The sequence below is a fragment of the Nerophis ophidion genome, linkage group LG04 (genome assembly GCF_033978795.1).
Source record: "Nerophis ophidion isolate RoL-2023_Sa linkage group LG04, RoL_Noph_v1.0, whole genome shotgun sequence".
NCBI lineage: Eukaryota > Metazoa > Chordata > Actinopteri > Syngnathiformes > Syngnathidae > Nerophis > Nerophis ophidion.
Window position 1 is genome coordinate 41,844,915 of NC_084614.1, and position 17,710 is coordinate 41,862,624.

Consider the following 17,710-nt stretch of genomic DNA (forward strand, 5'->3'; position numbering starts at 1 on the left):
TGATTGTGCTTACCAACCGCAAAACAGTTGTATTTGGTCCATGGTGTAAAGGTAAGTGTGACCAGTAGATTGCAGTCACACATAAGAGATAAGTGTGGATTGCACATTGACATCGGTTCAATTGACATCAGCGGATTATCCGTACATGCTAAAGGTTGTTATGGCAAAGTGCTTTACGCGTGTCCGCTATTATAGTCTAAAGATGTATTCAATGAGCTAATTTCCCTGTAATCTCTTGTTGTGGGGCACTCATCCACCGCTATTTCCATCTTGTAATACAAGGTTGCGTATCATTCGAACCTAAATCTGTTCATAGACTCCATATGGAAGCGCAAAAGAACTACAACACGGATGACGGGAAGAAAACGCTATCAAAGTGGAGACACCTAAATAAGGCCGTCCATAAATTGTCGCATTCTGAAAGCTGCTTGAAGATGGTCTGTAAAACAATCTCTGCAAACATTTAACCAAAAAAACCAACATTATGTGTTATGTAGACCACAAGGAAGTGTTCTAAATGTAAAAAAAAATTAATACTATGAACCCTTTATCCGGTGCGTCTTTTATATGAAAATAGACCTGAATAGACCCGCTTATCGGCAGTTCGCCTTTTAATCCAGTGCGTCCTATGGTCCGAAAAATACGAGAACATCAAGTGAAAAGTGGAGCCTTACTTTTGAGTGCTTTCTAATAGGCATGCTTGCTTTTTTGGTATGGAAAATTGCAACATTACCGAGAGACAGTCTGTTACGAATACGTCTGTTTTTTTGCAAAATGCTTTAGCTGTTGCCGCATCTGCGATCGTAGGTTATGTCACGTGCAATGAAGGTATCAAAATATGGTACTGTTAGATTTTATGTGAATCGGTACTCGGGAGTACCTACAGAATGTGGTCGGTACTTCCAAAAGGACCTATTTCAGTAATGGTATTCGTAATGAAAAAATGTTTTCCGCGTGAAACACTGATTCTTTCCGATTTTCCACACAGTAAACATTAAAAGTGAGTGACAAGAAGTATTTATTGAGACATACATCTGTCCAAGGAAACAAACAGTGCAGCCCAATTTTTGGCGAATTGGAGTCATGCCAAGCCATAGTGCCAAGGAGTGAATTGTGAAGTGAATTATATTTATATAGCGCTTTTCTCTAGTGACTCAAAGCGCTTTACATAGTGAAACCCAATATCTAAGTTACATTTAAACCAGTGTGAGTGGCACTGGGAGCAGGTGGGTAAAGTGCCTTGCCCAAGGACACAACGGCAGTGACTAGAATGGCGGAAGCGGGAATCGAACCTGCAACCCTCAAGTTGCTAGCACGGCCACTCTACCAACCAAACTATGCCGCCCCACTAAGGAGAAGCCAGAGCTCGAAAACCATCTCCTGGCATTAAAGTCCTCTGTTAGCAAACACTTGTCCTTCCTGCGTTGATGTAAACCGTTATTGTTACACTTGAATTGCATCATTTCATTTTACAGAAAAAAAATATTGTCAACCAGAGATGTCCAAAATGCAAGCTGTGGGCTATTTTTGGTCCACTGCTCGTTTTTTATTGGCCCTTCTCATGTTGTTACCCAAGAGAAAGTAAAGATGTGCAGGTTTTCAATTTCTGCCTACATTGACCTACATTGGATTGATTTTCGCATCTTTAATGTTCAAAATGTATCAATGTGGACTCCTCATCTTCCAAGATGTCTGTAAGACATAAATGTATTTATTTCTTATTAAAAAACTGTATTGATTGGCAAATTACTTGCGAGTAGTTAGCAGGTTTTTATATTTTCTTTAAAGCTGTTCATCCAAAAACTAAGCGGTTTAATATTTTACATTTTGTACTCTGTGGTCAAAATGAACCTGATTAGGTCAAAACATTAAATCCCTAGAGAGCAGGGGTCTCAGACACGCCGCCCGCGGTCCAATTGTGGGCCGCGAGACGTTATTTTGTGGCCCGCACTTGACAGCGTCATACTTGCCAACCCTCCCGATTTTTCCGGGAGACTTCCGAATTTCAGGGCAACCAATCTCTCGAATTTCTGTTGATTTTCACCATAACAACAATGTTCAGGGGGTGCCGTAATGGCACTGCTGTCTTCAGTGCCCTCTATAGCCTGTACAAACAGCATGCCAGTCCAATCATATGTTATTTCTAGCTTTTGAACACACACGTTAGTGACTGCAAGACATATTTGGTCAACAGCCATACACGGTTCACACTGAGAGTGGCCGTATAAACAACTTTAACACTGTTACAAATATGCGCCCCACTGTGAACCTACACCAAACAAAAATGACAAACACATTTCGGGAGAACATCCACACCGTAACACAACATAAACACAACAGATAAAATACCCAGAATCCGATGCAGCCCTAACTCTTCCGGGCTACAATATACACTACCGCTACCACCAAACCCAGCCCCCCAAACCTACCCCCCACATATTAACCCCCCTCTCCGTGCGTCGGTTGAGGTGGTGTATATTGTAGCCCGGAAGAGTTAGGGCTGCAAGGTGTTCTGGGTATTTGTTCTGTTGTGTTTATGTTGTGTTATGGTGCAGAAGTTCTCCCGAAATGTGTTTGTCATTCTTGTTTGGTTTGGGTTCACAGTGTGGCACATATTTGTAACAGTGTTAAAGTTGTTTATACAACCACCCTCAGTGTGATATGTATGGCTGTTGACAAAGTATGTCTTGCAGTCACTTACATGTGTCTGCAGAAGCCTCATAAAACATGTGGCTTGGCCAGTACGCTGTTTGTATGATGAAATGGCGGATGCGATGACATGTTGTAGAGGATGTTAAAGGCAATGCTATCACGGCACACCTTCAACATTGATGGCCGGGTGAAAATCGGGACAACTTCGGAAGATTGGATACCCCAGGAGATGCACTGAAATTCGAGAGTGTCCCGGAAAAATCGTGAGGGTTGGCAAGTATGTTACTAGGGCGGGAAAGCTATTCAAAGAAGGTGAATTCATTAAAAAGTGCATGTTAGATTTTTTAACAAATCTTTTCTTGCAGCACAGCCTCACCCAGTTTCTGCATCAAGTGTCCCCCAGGTAAATTGAGTTCAAGACCCCTGCTAAAGAGGGTGCGTTTAAAGCATACAAAAAAAGCGATTGAAAGAAATTCACTTGGGAATGTCAGAAAAGAGGTGATAAGCAAAGGAGGAGCAGATAGAAGGATGTGTATTTGTAGAGGAATGTGTCTACTAACTTCTTTACATTCTTGACCTTCATGCTTGCTGTGCTGCTGCTGCTGCTTGAGCTCATGATTGGCTCGGTTCTCAGCTCTGGGATCTCCGCACTTCTTGCCTAAAAATTCACACACAAAAACTATTTTCTATAGGGTGCAAACAAATACTTATATAACATGATTAAATCTAGGAATGAGCGACAATTCTGTGGTTATTGTGCGAAACTGGTCATCCATTACATGAAACAAATACTTGAATGAAACCATTTGTTCTATCGACATCAGGGATGTACAAACTTTTTCCAGCGATGGTTGCAAACAGACAGATTCAAGGATATGACCAGGGCCACCATTAGCTTGGTGGTGGTGGGGTGGGGGGGGGTGGGGGGGGGGGGGGGGGGGGGGGTTCAACGAATCATGATGACGTAATCACGATTTTACCCAATAGAACAGCAACAATGCAAAAATATCAACCATTAAAAAATAAAAATTGGGTTCATGATTACATATCCTACGTGATGGGCGCATGCAGGTCTGTGCAAGTGTAATAGAAGCCAATCAACTTCAAGAACAGTACTGGCGGTCCGGGATCTCACATGTGCTTTTAGCTCTGTAGTCAGCACACTGGCCTCCCACACCGGCGACATTGGGTTTGCGCCTCATTCGAAGCAGTAGGAAGAGAGAGAGTACACAATCACTACACAATGCTGAGGTGTTTGAGATTGACAGCTATGAACACATATCATTACAGTTTTCGTCAAAATCGGGGCCTTTGATTGGGTGGGGCCTTTGGGCTTCAGCCCAGGTAAGCCCGTGCATTAGGGCGGCCTTCGATATAACTATACATTAACATTGACCCTTATTTCATACTTTTTGGCCTACAAATTAGGTCTCCGGGTGAAATCCCCCCAAAATAAAGACAGAAGTGATTTGAGGTTTGTTTTCTAAAGAGTTTCAGCATATTTTGGAACGCCCACTTTAAGCTCCAAAATGTGGGCGGGGCAACATCAGCCTCCTGACGTCACCCACAGAAGACTGGAGGAGATTTCATATTGCATGGTAGATGTTCTGGAAGCATCTACATCCTAAATCACGATATATTTGCGCAAAATTTGAAGGAATTATCAAATATGTCGAGTGGATGGATGAAACTATAGAGGGGGTCAGCCTGCATACATTTTCAAACTATGGGAATATGAGGAAAGTATGGACCTTTCCACTCAAATTGACTCGCGCAAAATGGGACGGGAGGACTTCACGGTGGCAGAGGGGTTAGTGCGTCTGCCTCACAATATGAAGGTCCTGCAGTCCTGGGTTCAATCCCAGGCTCGGGATCTTTCTGTGTGGAGTTTGCATGTCCTCCCTTGAATGCGTAGGTTCCTTCCGGGTACTCCGGCTTTCTCCCACTTCCAAAGACATGCACCTGGGGATAGGTTGATTGGCAACACTAAATTGGCCCTAGTGTGTGAATGTGAGTGTGAATGTTGTCTGTCTATTTGTGTTGGCTCTTCTCGGAGATGGCGACTTGTCCAGGGTGTAAAACGCCTTCCGCCCGATTGTAGCTGAGATAGGCGCTAGCGCCCCCCGCAACCCCAAAAGGGAATAAGCGGTAGAAAATGGGTGGATGGATGGAAAATGGGACAGGGATCAAGCGAGATGACTATAATTTGGATCAATCATTTTAATGATTCTGATTTCGAAGAAGAATGGTTTTGGTCGGAGTTTGGATGGAAAAAATGTAAAAGGCTCCATCCAGTCAAAAGGGATCCCAAAAATTATGAGCACTCTTGAAGGGAGAAAGACTAAGACAGAAAAACAGAAAAACAAAAAGAGCAGACCTGGTGACCAAAAACGAGAGAAATAGAAGGTAACCCAGCAGTATTTTTTTTTGTCCTACTTTTACTGATGTTTTCTTCAAGATGCTTAAGGAAATGCTGAAAAAAGATGCGAGAACACTGGCTATAGTGTCTATGGAAGAGGAGAGGGAAGTCCGTAATTAAAGTTTTGCCCATAATATTAAGCATATCAGTTTTGAAATAATCATGGACCAGGGAAACAAAAATATTAGTGATCAAAACAATAGTTTTACATGCCTTTATTCACACTTTCTATGCGCAGAAAGGGCTACAGTTCTGTAAATGACATCATACCAAGGAGGCAACATATCGAGTCAATGAAAAGGGGGTGTTCCAAATACAGTCAGATATCCACCTATTACTCAAAAAATGATTGATATTATGGAATTACTAGCGCATTAAAAGATATAGACATGTATTTCTCATTACTGTAGAATTGTTTACTATTGTACTGTAGTTGGAATGCAAATGGCTGTTATCCTAAATAAATAAACAAAAATTAACTAATTGAGTAATTTCTGTTAGCAAAAATGTAACATAAGTAGATATTGAACATCTTAAAATGCATTTTATTTCCCATTTGGAAAAATAGGGATGCACGTTGTCTTTTTGTTTATTGCTATCCAGTATCACTGCATTTTCGCTCGTTTGTCCGTGTTGACGGGCTCAAATCGCGCCTCCGATTTGAAGCTGAAATATTCCCACAACGGGACATTTGGCTTTATAATCACGTTTCTTTTCTCCTAATTTGTGTTACTTTGCGGCAATTCTCACTGACGTTTCGCAAGGCTCTCTGTACTGGCAGCGCCCTGCTCTAGTCTGCGCCTAGACAAAGACTGTGGACTCGAGAAAAGAGGGGCTACCCTGTTTAGTTAATTCTACAGTTAAAGATGCACAAAGTAAGACATTTTTTCTGGTTTGAAGCGAAAGAACGAACAAACGCGAGGCTCAACAATTCAGATTGAGGAACCTGTCCGTCAATCAAAGGTCCGTAACAGCGGTGGAAAAAAACAAAAACTTTAACCTCTTTCTGTTATTTACCGCACTAATTAAAACCTAGATGTCGATTTTATTTCGATTAATCGTGCAGATGTAGTCACTAGCCATTTATTGAACTTCTTTAGTTATACTAGTGGTGTTCCTAAAAGTTCCGTCTTATGTCCTCTTTTTTTCTTCATTTGGGCTTTGAGTTCTGTTCAAAAAACTTGTGGAAGACACATAGTGCTGTCATAGAGCTGATTGTTGACCATTTCTTTTGCAGAGTTTCCTTAAAAACAGCACAGTGCTCCTGGAACTCTGACAAGATAAACAAACCAAAATCAAAAAGGTCTACAGTAGAGGAGCTGGTTCTACATAATATACAAAATAGGACAACCGTTTTATACTGGCTATAAGCAGCTACTGTTTTTCCTACGTTTTGTGGCTTATAAAACGATGCGGTTTATTTGCCAACGTCCATAAAGTTTTGTATTCAACAAAAAGTTTTCATAAAACACAAGCAGAAACACTGAAAAGGTTTGTTATTGTTTGTGCTATGGCGCTATCTTTTGGAAGAGTTTGCCTACTGCAGGTGCTGTGGGGTTAATGTCTACAGCCGTGGTGCACAGAGTTGGCCTGCTAAAAATGTCTGCCAGGACATTTCCTTTGGCCCGCCAAATGTTGGTTTCCAAAAAACAATATCCATGCCAATCTCTTTCAAGCTCACACAACACACAACTATTGATGGCCTGTTCACAAGGCTATCTCGTTGCCATCTTTTGAATGTGATGATTTCCGCTACCTTATGTGTGTTGGCATAGGTCCAAACACTTTACTCATGTTACTGCTGTACGTTTAAAACACAGTTTTGGCCCGTGGCCCATTGGCACATTTTCACATTGGCCTTTGGAGGCAAAACGTCTGGGCACCCCTAGTCTACAGTATTTCCTTGTATTTAGTGCCTTAAACCGGAAGTACAACGGTTGTTTCTTCTTCTTGTCGTCCATAGCATTTCTACTCGAGGGGTTTCCTCATCCTTCATCCAGCACTCCAACTTTGGAAGTTTTACAATATAACGAAAATAATTCCTACTTACTAAACCATCCCATGTGTGATGTCTGTAGGAGTGTTTTCATGCTTATTTGTAGAGGCTTTTTAATGGCAACAAGCTAATATGCCAACATGTTTACGAATGTTCGTGTTAGTATCATTAACTAAGAATGGAATTATCTTAGTATTGTTTCAGTTTCACAAATGACCTAGTAAATTCACAAAAGTTTCACCGTGGAATTATTGAGTGTGTTTAGCTGATTAGAAAGCTGGCTTCCGCAGCAAGTGGGTCCATGACGATTTCTGTTTTGTTTGATTAGCAGTTTTACTGCCGTGTTACAGGCACAGCGTTTACAAAATCTTTGGGTGAATAAGTGAAGTGAATTATATTTATATAGCGCTTTTTCTCTAGTGATTCAAAGCGCTTTACACAGTGAAACCCATTATCTACATCTTTAAGCTACGTTCAAAAGAGTGTGGGTGGTACTGGGACAAGGTGGGTAAAGTGTCTTGCCCAAGGCACACCGGTAGTGTCAAGGATGGCGGAAGCAGGAATCGAACCTGGAACCCTCAAGTTGGTGGAAGGGTTGCTCGACCAACCGAGCCAAGCCTCTCCGTCAATAACCCAACGTATCTGCCGCAGATAGTCCGATGTGGCTGATATATATAGAAAAACATTTGATTCTTCTAAAATTTTGTAGGTGCTCTTTAGCAGTAGTTCTCAACCTTTTTTCAGTGATGTACCCCCTGTGAACATTTATTTTTAATTAAAGTACCCCCTAATCAGAGCAAAGCATTTTTGGTTGAAAAAGAGGGATAAAGAAGTAAAATACAGCACTATGTCATCAGTTTCTGATTTATTAAATTGTATAACAGTGCAAAATATTGCTCATTTGTAGTGGTCTTTCTTGAACTATTTGGGGAAAAAAAGATATAAAAATAAGTAAAAACTTGTTGAAAAATAAACAAGTGTTTCAATTATAAATAAAGATTTCTACACATAGAAGTAATCATCAACTTAAAGTGCCCTCTTTGGGGATTGTAATAGAGATCCATCTGGATTTATGAACTTAATTATAAACATTTCTTCACAAAAAAAGAAATCTTTAACATCAATATTTATGGAACATATCCAACACTGAATATTGCGTTGTTGTATTTTTTTTCACAGTTTATGAACTTACATTCATATTTTGCTGAAGTATTATTCAATAATATTTATAAAGGATTTTCGAATTGTTGCTATTTTTAGAATATTTTTTTTTTATAATGTCACGTACCCCTTGGCATACCTTCAAGTACCCCCAGGGGTACGCGTACCCCCAATTGAGAACCACTGCTCTATAGTCCGGAAAATACGGCAATAGGAGAAGCGTGGCCCCCTAAACCTTAGCTCCCTGGAAATGTGGCAACCAAAACAATTTACTTGAAAATCCCTCATATGCAATACAAGGTAATGATTTGACAGTTACACTAAGTAGCTAAGTTACACCACCGCACATGCATAGCGCAAGGCGTTCTCGTACAGTCCGCGTGCACAATCAAATATTTAACGAAGAAGAGGCCACGCCTCCAAACTCAATATTCATTAGCACTGAGCGCTTGTTGCCTCTCTCTCTTGCCCAGTCAAAGGAGGCAACCAACAACAAGAGACCACAGGCAGCTCTGCATGTTACCATGGAGACGGCCTCATTTTCACTGTACTGTTGCAAGAAGTCAGACCCAAACCAGTCGCAAGAGAGAGAAAGAAAGACGGAATGGTGCTCGGTTGAAATGGAATAAATCCAAGATGGAGAGGGACTAAGATGAAGCAATATGTCAGTAAGCGAACAGTCATTTTCATGAATCCGCTGATTGGGCTTGTGGTTCAGGAGCGCACACATAGGGTTATAGAGGAGAAAGACAAATTAATCAAGCCACTTTGTGTGTGCCTGTGTGTGCTGTCTAACCATGGCACTGATGGTCTCCTCCCAGTCAGGTCTTTCTCTGGGGTGAATGTGTGCCAGTTCAGGAACTATGTCGTCCTCATCCAGGTGACGTCCAAGTATTAGGCCCCTGTAGGCAAAATAAACAATACAATGAGGATGAAAGCATTTTATTTTGTATCTAAAATTGTATGCATTTCACTTAGTAGACAAGCAGCGTAGCAGAAATTCTGACATTGTCTCCTGAATTGAATTTAAAATAAAGTGTTTTCCAGTAAAAAGGCATGTGGAATAGCGTGCATGCTCCTTTATATCAACTGTGGATTTTTATCCAAAAGGCAGCGCGGGTTGTTATCCATGCAGTGATCAGGTCAATGCTTACACCAGTGCAAAGATAAGTAATGAGACACCGACTGGTTATCAAATGTTGCTTCGGAATAAACCCCGACTGTACTTAAAAGGGTTGTTTGCAACTTGTTTGAAGTAAATATTTTCAATCCAAGAAATATAACAAGACAACCACCGACTATCTTGTTACTATAAGTGATTTAACAGAACATATTTGATAAATTACATTTTCAGACTATAAGTCGCAGTTTTTCTCATAGTTTGGCCAGGAGTGCGACTTATACTTAGGACCGACTTATGTTTGAAATTATTAACACATTACCGTAAAATATCAAATAATATTATTTAGCTCATTCACGTAAGAGACTACACGTATAAGATTTCATGAGATTTATCGATTAGGAGTGACAGATTGTTTGGTAAACGTATAGCATGTTCTATATGTTATAGTTATTTGAATGACTCTTACCATAATATGTTACGTTAACATACCAGGCACCTTCTCAGTTGGTTATTTATGCGTCATATAACGTACACTTATTCAGCCTGTTGTTCACTATTCTATATTTATTTTAAATTGCCTTTCAAATTTCTATTCTTGGTGTTGAATTTTATCAATTACATTTCCCCCAAAAATGCGACTTATACTCCAGTGCGACTGCTCAGTGGCCTAGTGATTTGGCCCGCCGTGTAATTTCATTTGGCCCTTGAGGCAATAATACAATAACATTAGAGCTGGCCCGCCGGTATTATACAGTGGCGGTGCTGCTGTATCACCGCATTCAACGCTAATTTTCATACTTGCCAACCCTCCCGATTTTTCCAGGAGAATCCCCCCCCCCCCGCCGAAAATCTCCCGGGCAGCCATTCTCCCGAATTTCCACCCGGACAACAATATTGGGGCCGTGGCTTAAAGGTACTGCTTTTAGCATTCTCTACAACCTGTCGTCACGTCCGCTTTTCCTCCATACAAACAGCATGCCGGCCCAATCACGTAATATATGCGGCTTCTACACACACACACAAGTGAATGCAAGGCATACTTGGTCAACAGCCATACAGGTCACACTGAGGGTGGCCGTATAAACAACTTTAACATTGTTACTACACACTGTGAACCCACACCAAACAAGATTGACAAACACATTTCGGGAGAACATCCGCACCGTAACACAACATAAACACAACAGAACAAATACCCAGAACCCCTTGCAGCACTAACTCTTCCAGGACGCTACAATATACACCCCTGCTACCAACAAAACTCAATTTTGCATGTCACTATAAAGTTATATAAGCCTTGCTTGTTAATGCAAAACTTGTTTGGGTCCCTATTTAAAGGTTAAGTTGTTCAACTTTAGCCCACGGCTTTGTTCGGTTTCGAATTTTGGCCCACTCTATTTGAGTTTGACACCCCTGGGTTAGAGTGTCCGCCCTGAGATCGGTAGGTCGTGAGTTCAAACCCCGGCCGAGTCATACCAAAGACTATAAAAATGGGACTCATTACCTCCCTGCTTGGCACTCAGCATCAAGGGTTGGAATTGGGGGTTAAATCACCAAAAATGATTCCCGGGCGCGGCTCCCGCTGCTGCTTACTGCTCGCCTCACCTCCGATGGGGGGGATCAAGGGTGATGGGTCAAATGCAGAGAATAATTTCGCCACACCTGGTGCGTGTGTGACAATCATGGGTATTTTAACTTTAACTTATATATGTTATTTTCCTTCTTTATTATCCACTTTCGGTAGGTGCGACTGATACTCTGGAGCGACTTATACTCCGAAAAATACGGTATTTGTCACAATTAGAAGTTAAACTTTATAAAACACTTCCGCATGGTCCAAATGAAATGTTGGCTTTTGATTGATAGACACACACATTACTGAGCTACGTGGCCGCCGACAGGCAAGATATTTACATAGAAAAGGATTAAAAAATGGATGCAAACAGGTGAGCGAGACCACAACTCACTCCAAACACGGCCCATGCGCCGTAGCGTTGCTCTTTTCTTTTGTGTGTATCCGGAAGGTTTGAACTAGAAAAAGGGCGGGTCACAATGATTGAACGCGAGTGCTTACTAAACCTAAGCATGGGCCCTGGGGCTGTGGGGATTTTGGGGGCCCCCCTTAACTCCAACAATCCCCCATGGTTTCACGCAACAGAACAGCAACAATGTAAATACCAACGCAGCTGAAACAGAGAATACACAATCAAAGCTAAGCTGTTTCGGGATCGACAGCTGCGAACACCAATCTTTGCATTTCGCCTTCAAAATCGAGGTCCCTTGATTGGGTGGTGCCTGTGGGCTTCTGCCCAGGTAGACCCATGCATTAAGTTGGCCTTGCCTGTCAGTATCCACCTAACTGTGACATACAGCAGCTTCACGATAAAACTTTTAAGGAGTTTTCAAACAAATACATCTAGTGTATTTTGTGATTCTGGGGAGACTTGTCCAGCGTGTACCCTGCCTTCCGCCCGAATGCAGCTGAGATAGGCTCCAGCACCCCCCGTTACCCCAAAAGGGACAAGCGGTAGATAATGGATGGATGGATGTAGTGCATTCAAGTAAAAAAATGTTCCTGACAATAAGATTGCATGTGTCAAAATGTTGGGGTCTTTTTTTTCTGTGATTAATCACAATTATTCCAAATGCAAAAGTGTGATTAATCTGATTTTTTAAATAATCAATTGATAGCACTATTTAAAAGACAAAAAAAAAAAATTGTGTTATTTAGTGTAACTGTTGTACACACGTGAATTTCATTTCTGCATTTATTTGATTCAGTCAGGCGCATGCGCAGATGCACGGGGTGCATGAATTCCAATGCCTTGCCGGTGTTTGCACTCGACTAAAAAGTGTCTCCAGTTTCTCTTTAACACGATGTATAGCTGTTAGTCCTACTTGTGGGACTCCAGGAGTAGGAGCAAAACATTGTGATGTATGAGGTTCACACCTGTCGTTGTTTATTAACAGCAGTGCTGTCTTTAATGCACGACGAGGACTTGACGACCAGCTACGGACCGACTGCAGCAGCCCAGTAAAAGTGTATAAATGCCAGCCGGCGAGACGGTCGGCCTGGTCATCGATCTCTGTGCAAATGCACAATGGCCTCTGGCACGGGCGCTTCAAGACAAGCCGCTGTTGCTCATCTACTCCTGTTGGTTGTGAAAGTGCTTGATTTGATATGCAGCGGAACCTGCTTATTAAATGTCAATATATAAGAAAGTCACCCTCATTTAATTTCTGCAGCCAAAATTGGGATTAATATTAGATTTATTGTGCAGCCCTAGCTCACATTACAAAAAATATGGGACTTCTATGTATGCCTAATGTGAACGCAATGCAAATAAATTTGTTCAAACAGGGTCAACATTTATTATTTCGCGTTGGAGATTAAGAAAGAGCAACACATTCAGCAACGATAGTTTATGGGGAATTTACTTGTGGCATCCTCCTGTATTTTATTAACTTCTAATACATCATATTTTTACCACTGGCAGTTGTCTGCTTTTTTGTCCCCCATTTACTTTCACGTCCGTTCATTTTGGCAAAAAATTGGGACGTATACAGTATGTCGGATGAAGTTTTTTAAATTCTTGAATGACTGCGACCTGAATGTTCAGACTGTGGTCAGATCGGGTACATATCTGTTTTAATCCACGTAAGAAAAAGTCATGGGTCAGATTTAGAGAAGAATTGCAATTATACTGTTTACGTGGACGTGAATAAAATAAATAAAGGTTGCATATGGACAAAAACGTGAGAATTGACCTGGTTGTGAACATGACAATTGTGTTGGTTTCATCAGCTAAGTCCCACCCCAAAGCTTGGAGCATGGAGAAAACTCTAATGAAACTGGAGCAAAGTTAACACGTTAACACATTTAATTAATCAGAAAAAAATTATCGCAATATTCACATATTATTTACACAATAATTACACCATTAATTTTGATGGCACATGCTCCTTTACCTTAACCGTGGTTAGTAGAGATGCGTGGATAGGCAATTATATCATCCGCATCACCAAAATCGTCATCCACCCGCCATCCACCCGAACCAACATTTTATCAGAACCGTACCCACCCGCCAACCGCCCGCTGAATTACATCAGAGGTTGGCCACCTTTACCACTCACAGGGCTATTTAAACCTGTTACATAGAGTAATGAAGTTAATTGCAGCGACTAACGTTCTCGTAACAATTCAATAGCGTTCATCCTGATGACAAAAATATGGGTATGCTGTGAAACCATTGCATTTGACATCTTCAACAACATGTACAAACCGATTGTTGGTCCGGCAACATGTCGTGTGCAGCTTCCGCCATCACACGTATGAGATTGAAAGGCATACTGGGTGATACAGAGTTCACTGATGGTTGTGATATAAACAACTCTAACACTTACTAATATGCGCCACGCTGTGAAGCCACACAATACAAGATTGACAAACACATTTCGGGAGAACATCCTCACAGAAACAATACAAACGCAACACAACTAATACCCATAATCCTTTGTATTCATATAATATAATATATTTTACACCCCTGCTCCCCCAACCCCGCCCACCTTACCGATGTTTGGGGTGTATAAAATAGTCAGGAAGTGTCATGAATACAAAGGATTATGGGTATTTATTGTGTTGCGTTTATGTTGTGTTACTGTGAGGATGTTCTACCGAAATGTGTTTGTCGTTCTTAATTGGTGTGGCTTCAAAGCGTGGCGCATATTACTAAGAGTGCTAAAAGTGTTTATATCACAACCATTAGTGTACTCTGTGTCACCCAGTATGCCTTGCAGTCGTGTGCGTGTTACCGCGGAAGCCACACACAACATGATGCTGGACTGACAAGCAGATTGTGCATGATGTAGAAGGCGACAAAGCCAATGGCTTCATAGCACGCCCTAGTACTTATCTGGATGACTGCCGGCAGCCATTCAAGAGAATAATAGCGTCTCCTATTGACTTCTTCGCTTTATGACACGGGTCTTTAATGGTTCTTTGAATGGCAAAGGATACCGATCCCAGAACAATGTATATCAAATATCTCTGGATGGTTCAACCGCCACCCGCCCGAATCTAATTAAAATCTATTTTTTCGTCATGTCAATCGCTCGACCCGCGGTTTACCCGCGGACTCTGCAGATGAGACCGCAAACCGCGCATCTCTAGTTGTTAGTTATCTGAGTGACTGTGCAGCGTGTTAGACAATCAGTGCAAACATGCGTGAGGTGTGCAGAGGGTCCTGGTCTTAAGTATTTTGATGGCGTGTGCCATTAGGGACGGCGTGGCGCAGTGGGGAGAGTTGCTGTGCGCGACCCGAAGGTCCCTGGTTCAATCCCCACCTAGTACCAACCTCGTCACGTCCGTTGTGTCCTGAGCAAGACACTTCACCCTTGCTCCTGATGGGTGCAGGTTAGCGCTTTGCATAGCAGCTTCCTCCTTTAGTGTGTGAATGTGTAGGTAAATGTGGAAGTAGTGTCAAAGCGCTTTGAGTACCTTGAAGGTAGAAAAGCGCTATACAAGTACAACCCATTTATCATTTATTTATTTATCATTAAACCTGAAAGATGGAAGTCGGACCTGGAAATGACGTCACAGCAGAATTATGAGCGTTCCAGTTACGAAGTCGGAAATCCAGTTGGCCACATTCATGAAATCAATTATTGTGTTTGTCTTATTGGATAGAATAGGATGGACTTATTTATCTCACAATGGGGAAATTACATTGTTGCAGTACAGGTTTATACATACAGTAACATAAGTAAAATGTAATGAAAAACAAACAAAACTGTAATAAAAACTACATATTGCGTACTAATATGCATAGATAGAAGATAACATACAACAAAAAAATACTAACATCAGTATTGCAATTATCTAAATGTAGACAAGTTATGGAAAAATATGCAATCCTTTTGCAACATTCAAATACGGTGGATAAAGAGGAGAAACAGACGCTATAGCTAGCAATGTATAACGTACAAAACTTGTGAAAAAATGTATTACATGACAGCAACATGATCTTGTATAAACGTCCACCCCCGGTCCTTAGTGTTGTGGAAATGTGGCCCCAAAACACTTTAGTTGAACTGCAGTCGTGTCAGAATACTTGGATGGATTCAAATTATGCAAGAGAGTAATTTACTGCGATTAATTACAATTCAAAAGTGTTATTATTCCGTTAGAAAAATATTAATCATATGGGAAGGAACTAAAATTAAATTTTCTGTCAGCTTATCACTGACAAGACAATCCTTGGCAACAATAACAAGCATCACTTACAGAATAACATAACATATTTGAGTATTGTTAGAGAACGCCTTGCAGACACAACAGATAACACCAATGTTTTAACAGTGCATTTCACTTGCTTACTATCACCTTCTCAGTTCTTAAGTCTGGCGGCGGTCATAACATTCCCAGCATTCCTTGGTGGGAAGGCAAGTAACAGGGAACTCCTACAATGCCAAGCACCTGCTCCTAACAACACACACTACGGCACAGACAAGACGTTCATTATAAATCCAAATATTTCAAACATTACAGTCTGTTGATGCTTTTTGTACTGTAACATGTGTAACTTGTGCATTGTTTTGGTGTTTGAATTGTAGATTGAAAGTAAAAAGCACAATTTAAATACAACAATTTTTCTTTTTTGCCTTATATTGTACACACACATTTGTCAATTCACAAGATACAAGACGCCTTGGTTTTAGTGTGATTCAGTTGTGGTTTGGTTGCCAGCAAGTTTTAACAAAAATGTGTCAAAGGTTTTTATACACTGTCTTTGTTGTGTGATTTTTTTTATTGAATATAGCTGCACAAAAAACAATAAAGTTATAGCATACAGTAATAGTCCAATCAAAGTCAATGAGAACCTTAGGCTATGTCTACACTAAGTCGTTTAACCCCTTAAACAAATCATTATTTAGCCTAAGCCCCGTTTCAGTCACACCAAACCAGCTTTTAAGGTCCCCCTTCTCGGACAAATTTTTACACGGCTAAGAGCGCCGTGTATTTCTTGAATCTCCGGCACTTAGCTTTGTATGGACTCATTGATCGTCTACAAACTGAGTTCGGAGACGAAGTGACGCCAGAAAGACCGCGCCCACACAGGAAGTGACGTCAGAAAGAACGAGCCACAGCCAGCTTCATAATAAAGTGGTTTCGTTACTCGGAGCTAACCACTGGAAATATGAAGGCGAGTCATTCAGACATGCTCGTGTTTCTCATTCTTCTACATGTACAGACGCTTGTGGAAATCACACATGAATACCTGAAGAGAAAGCGATTTCGTTATTTCGGATAAAACACTTCTCAGACGGCAAGAGAACTTTCCAATGTCCAGGTCAGCTGTGATTCTGCTTAGCGAAAAACTTTGTCCATTAGTTGAAGGAGAGACAAGGATAATGCGGGCTCCCGTTGATGTGATAAAAAGGGTAGCGTGTGCTTTGTATTACCTTGCCGTCGAGGGCAGACTACGGAAAACGGCGAATGCTTTTGGACTGGCAAAGCAGACTGTATCAGTTATTGTCCACCATGTATGTCGTGGACTCAACGTCGAGGTCCAGAGTATATAAAGTCACCAAAAACAAAAGGACAATAAAAGTGAAGGCAAAAGAGTGAGAAGTGTCCTGACCAGATATCTAGATCCCTACTTTGATTGATGTAAAATGTTCTTTATCACATTGTTTACGTGTCTGATAAAGATTTGATTCATTTATGATGGCTCAGGTGTGATTCACTACAATAGGGCTCCACAGCACACTGGATTCCAGTTAATTAAAATACCACAACACTGGATATTGTTCAGATAAGTAAAATTTAAGAACTTGCACACAAAGCAACACTGGAGATGACTATGACGTGTGCATTTTCCGCGCATGGTACTGGGTTGCGTTGCGCCGGCGGACGCATTGTTGTGTGTGGACACGGATAAGGCTAAGTGTGATTTACCCTGCTTAGTGTAAATGGGGCCTTAGAGTTTGTGTTTTTAGAGGGTCTCTGAACGTACCATACCGCTTTTGTGAACCTTGGTCATGATGTGAAACATGTTTAGCCTTGTCCTCCAGTAACAACAATACCTGATAATGAAATTTAAGATAAAATAAAATTCAGTTTTTATGCCGTAATGGAGGTGATTATTATTAACTTCGGGAAGCGGTTCCACAATAAGCATGGAATTATATATTTAATTAGCTGCTAGCTTGTCAGATAGGGGACTAAAAATAAATGCAGGGTCACCAATTTAATCCGATTACGTACTTTTTCCAAAAGGATATAATATTAATATTAATATTAATCGGTGGCCGATGCTGATCGGATACTGATTGATTCTTGGTTAAATTTCATTTA

At 41.1% G+C, this 17,710-nt stretch overlaps 1 protein-coding gene across 2 annotated transcripts in view; it reads right to left on the minus strand.

The window, feature by feature from the left end:
- The window catches only part of arhgap32b (Rho GTPase activating protein 32b), a 308,797-nt gene that overhangs the window by 185,053 nt on the left and 106,034 nt on the right, over window positions 1–17,710 (minus strand). For both annotated transcript variants that reach the window (XM_061898082.1, XM_061898081.1), the window contains exons 3-4: window positions 9,025–9,130; window positions 3,213–3,310 (exon numbers count right to left, since the gene is read on the minus strand). In XM_061898082.1, the coding sequence (XP_061754066.1) occupies window positions 3,213–3,310; window positions 9,025–9,130 (204 nt within the window). The remainder of the gene's footprint in view (window positions 1–3,212; window positions 3,311–9,024; window positions 9,131–17,710) is intronic.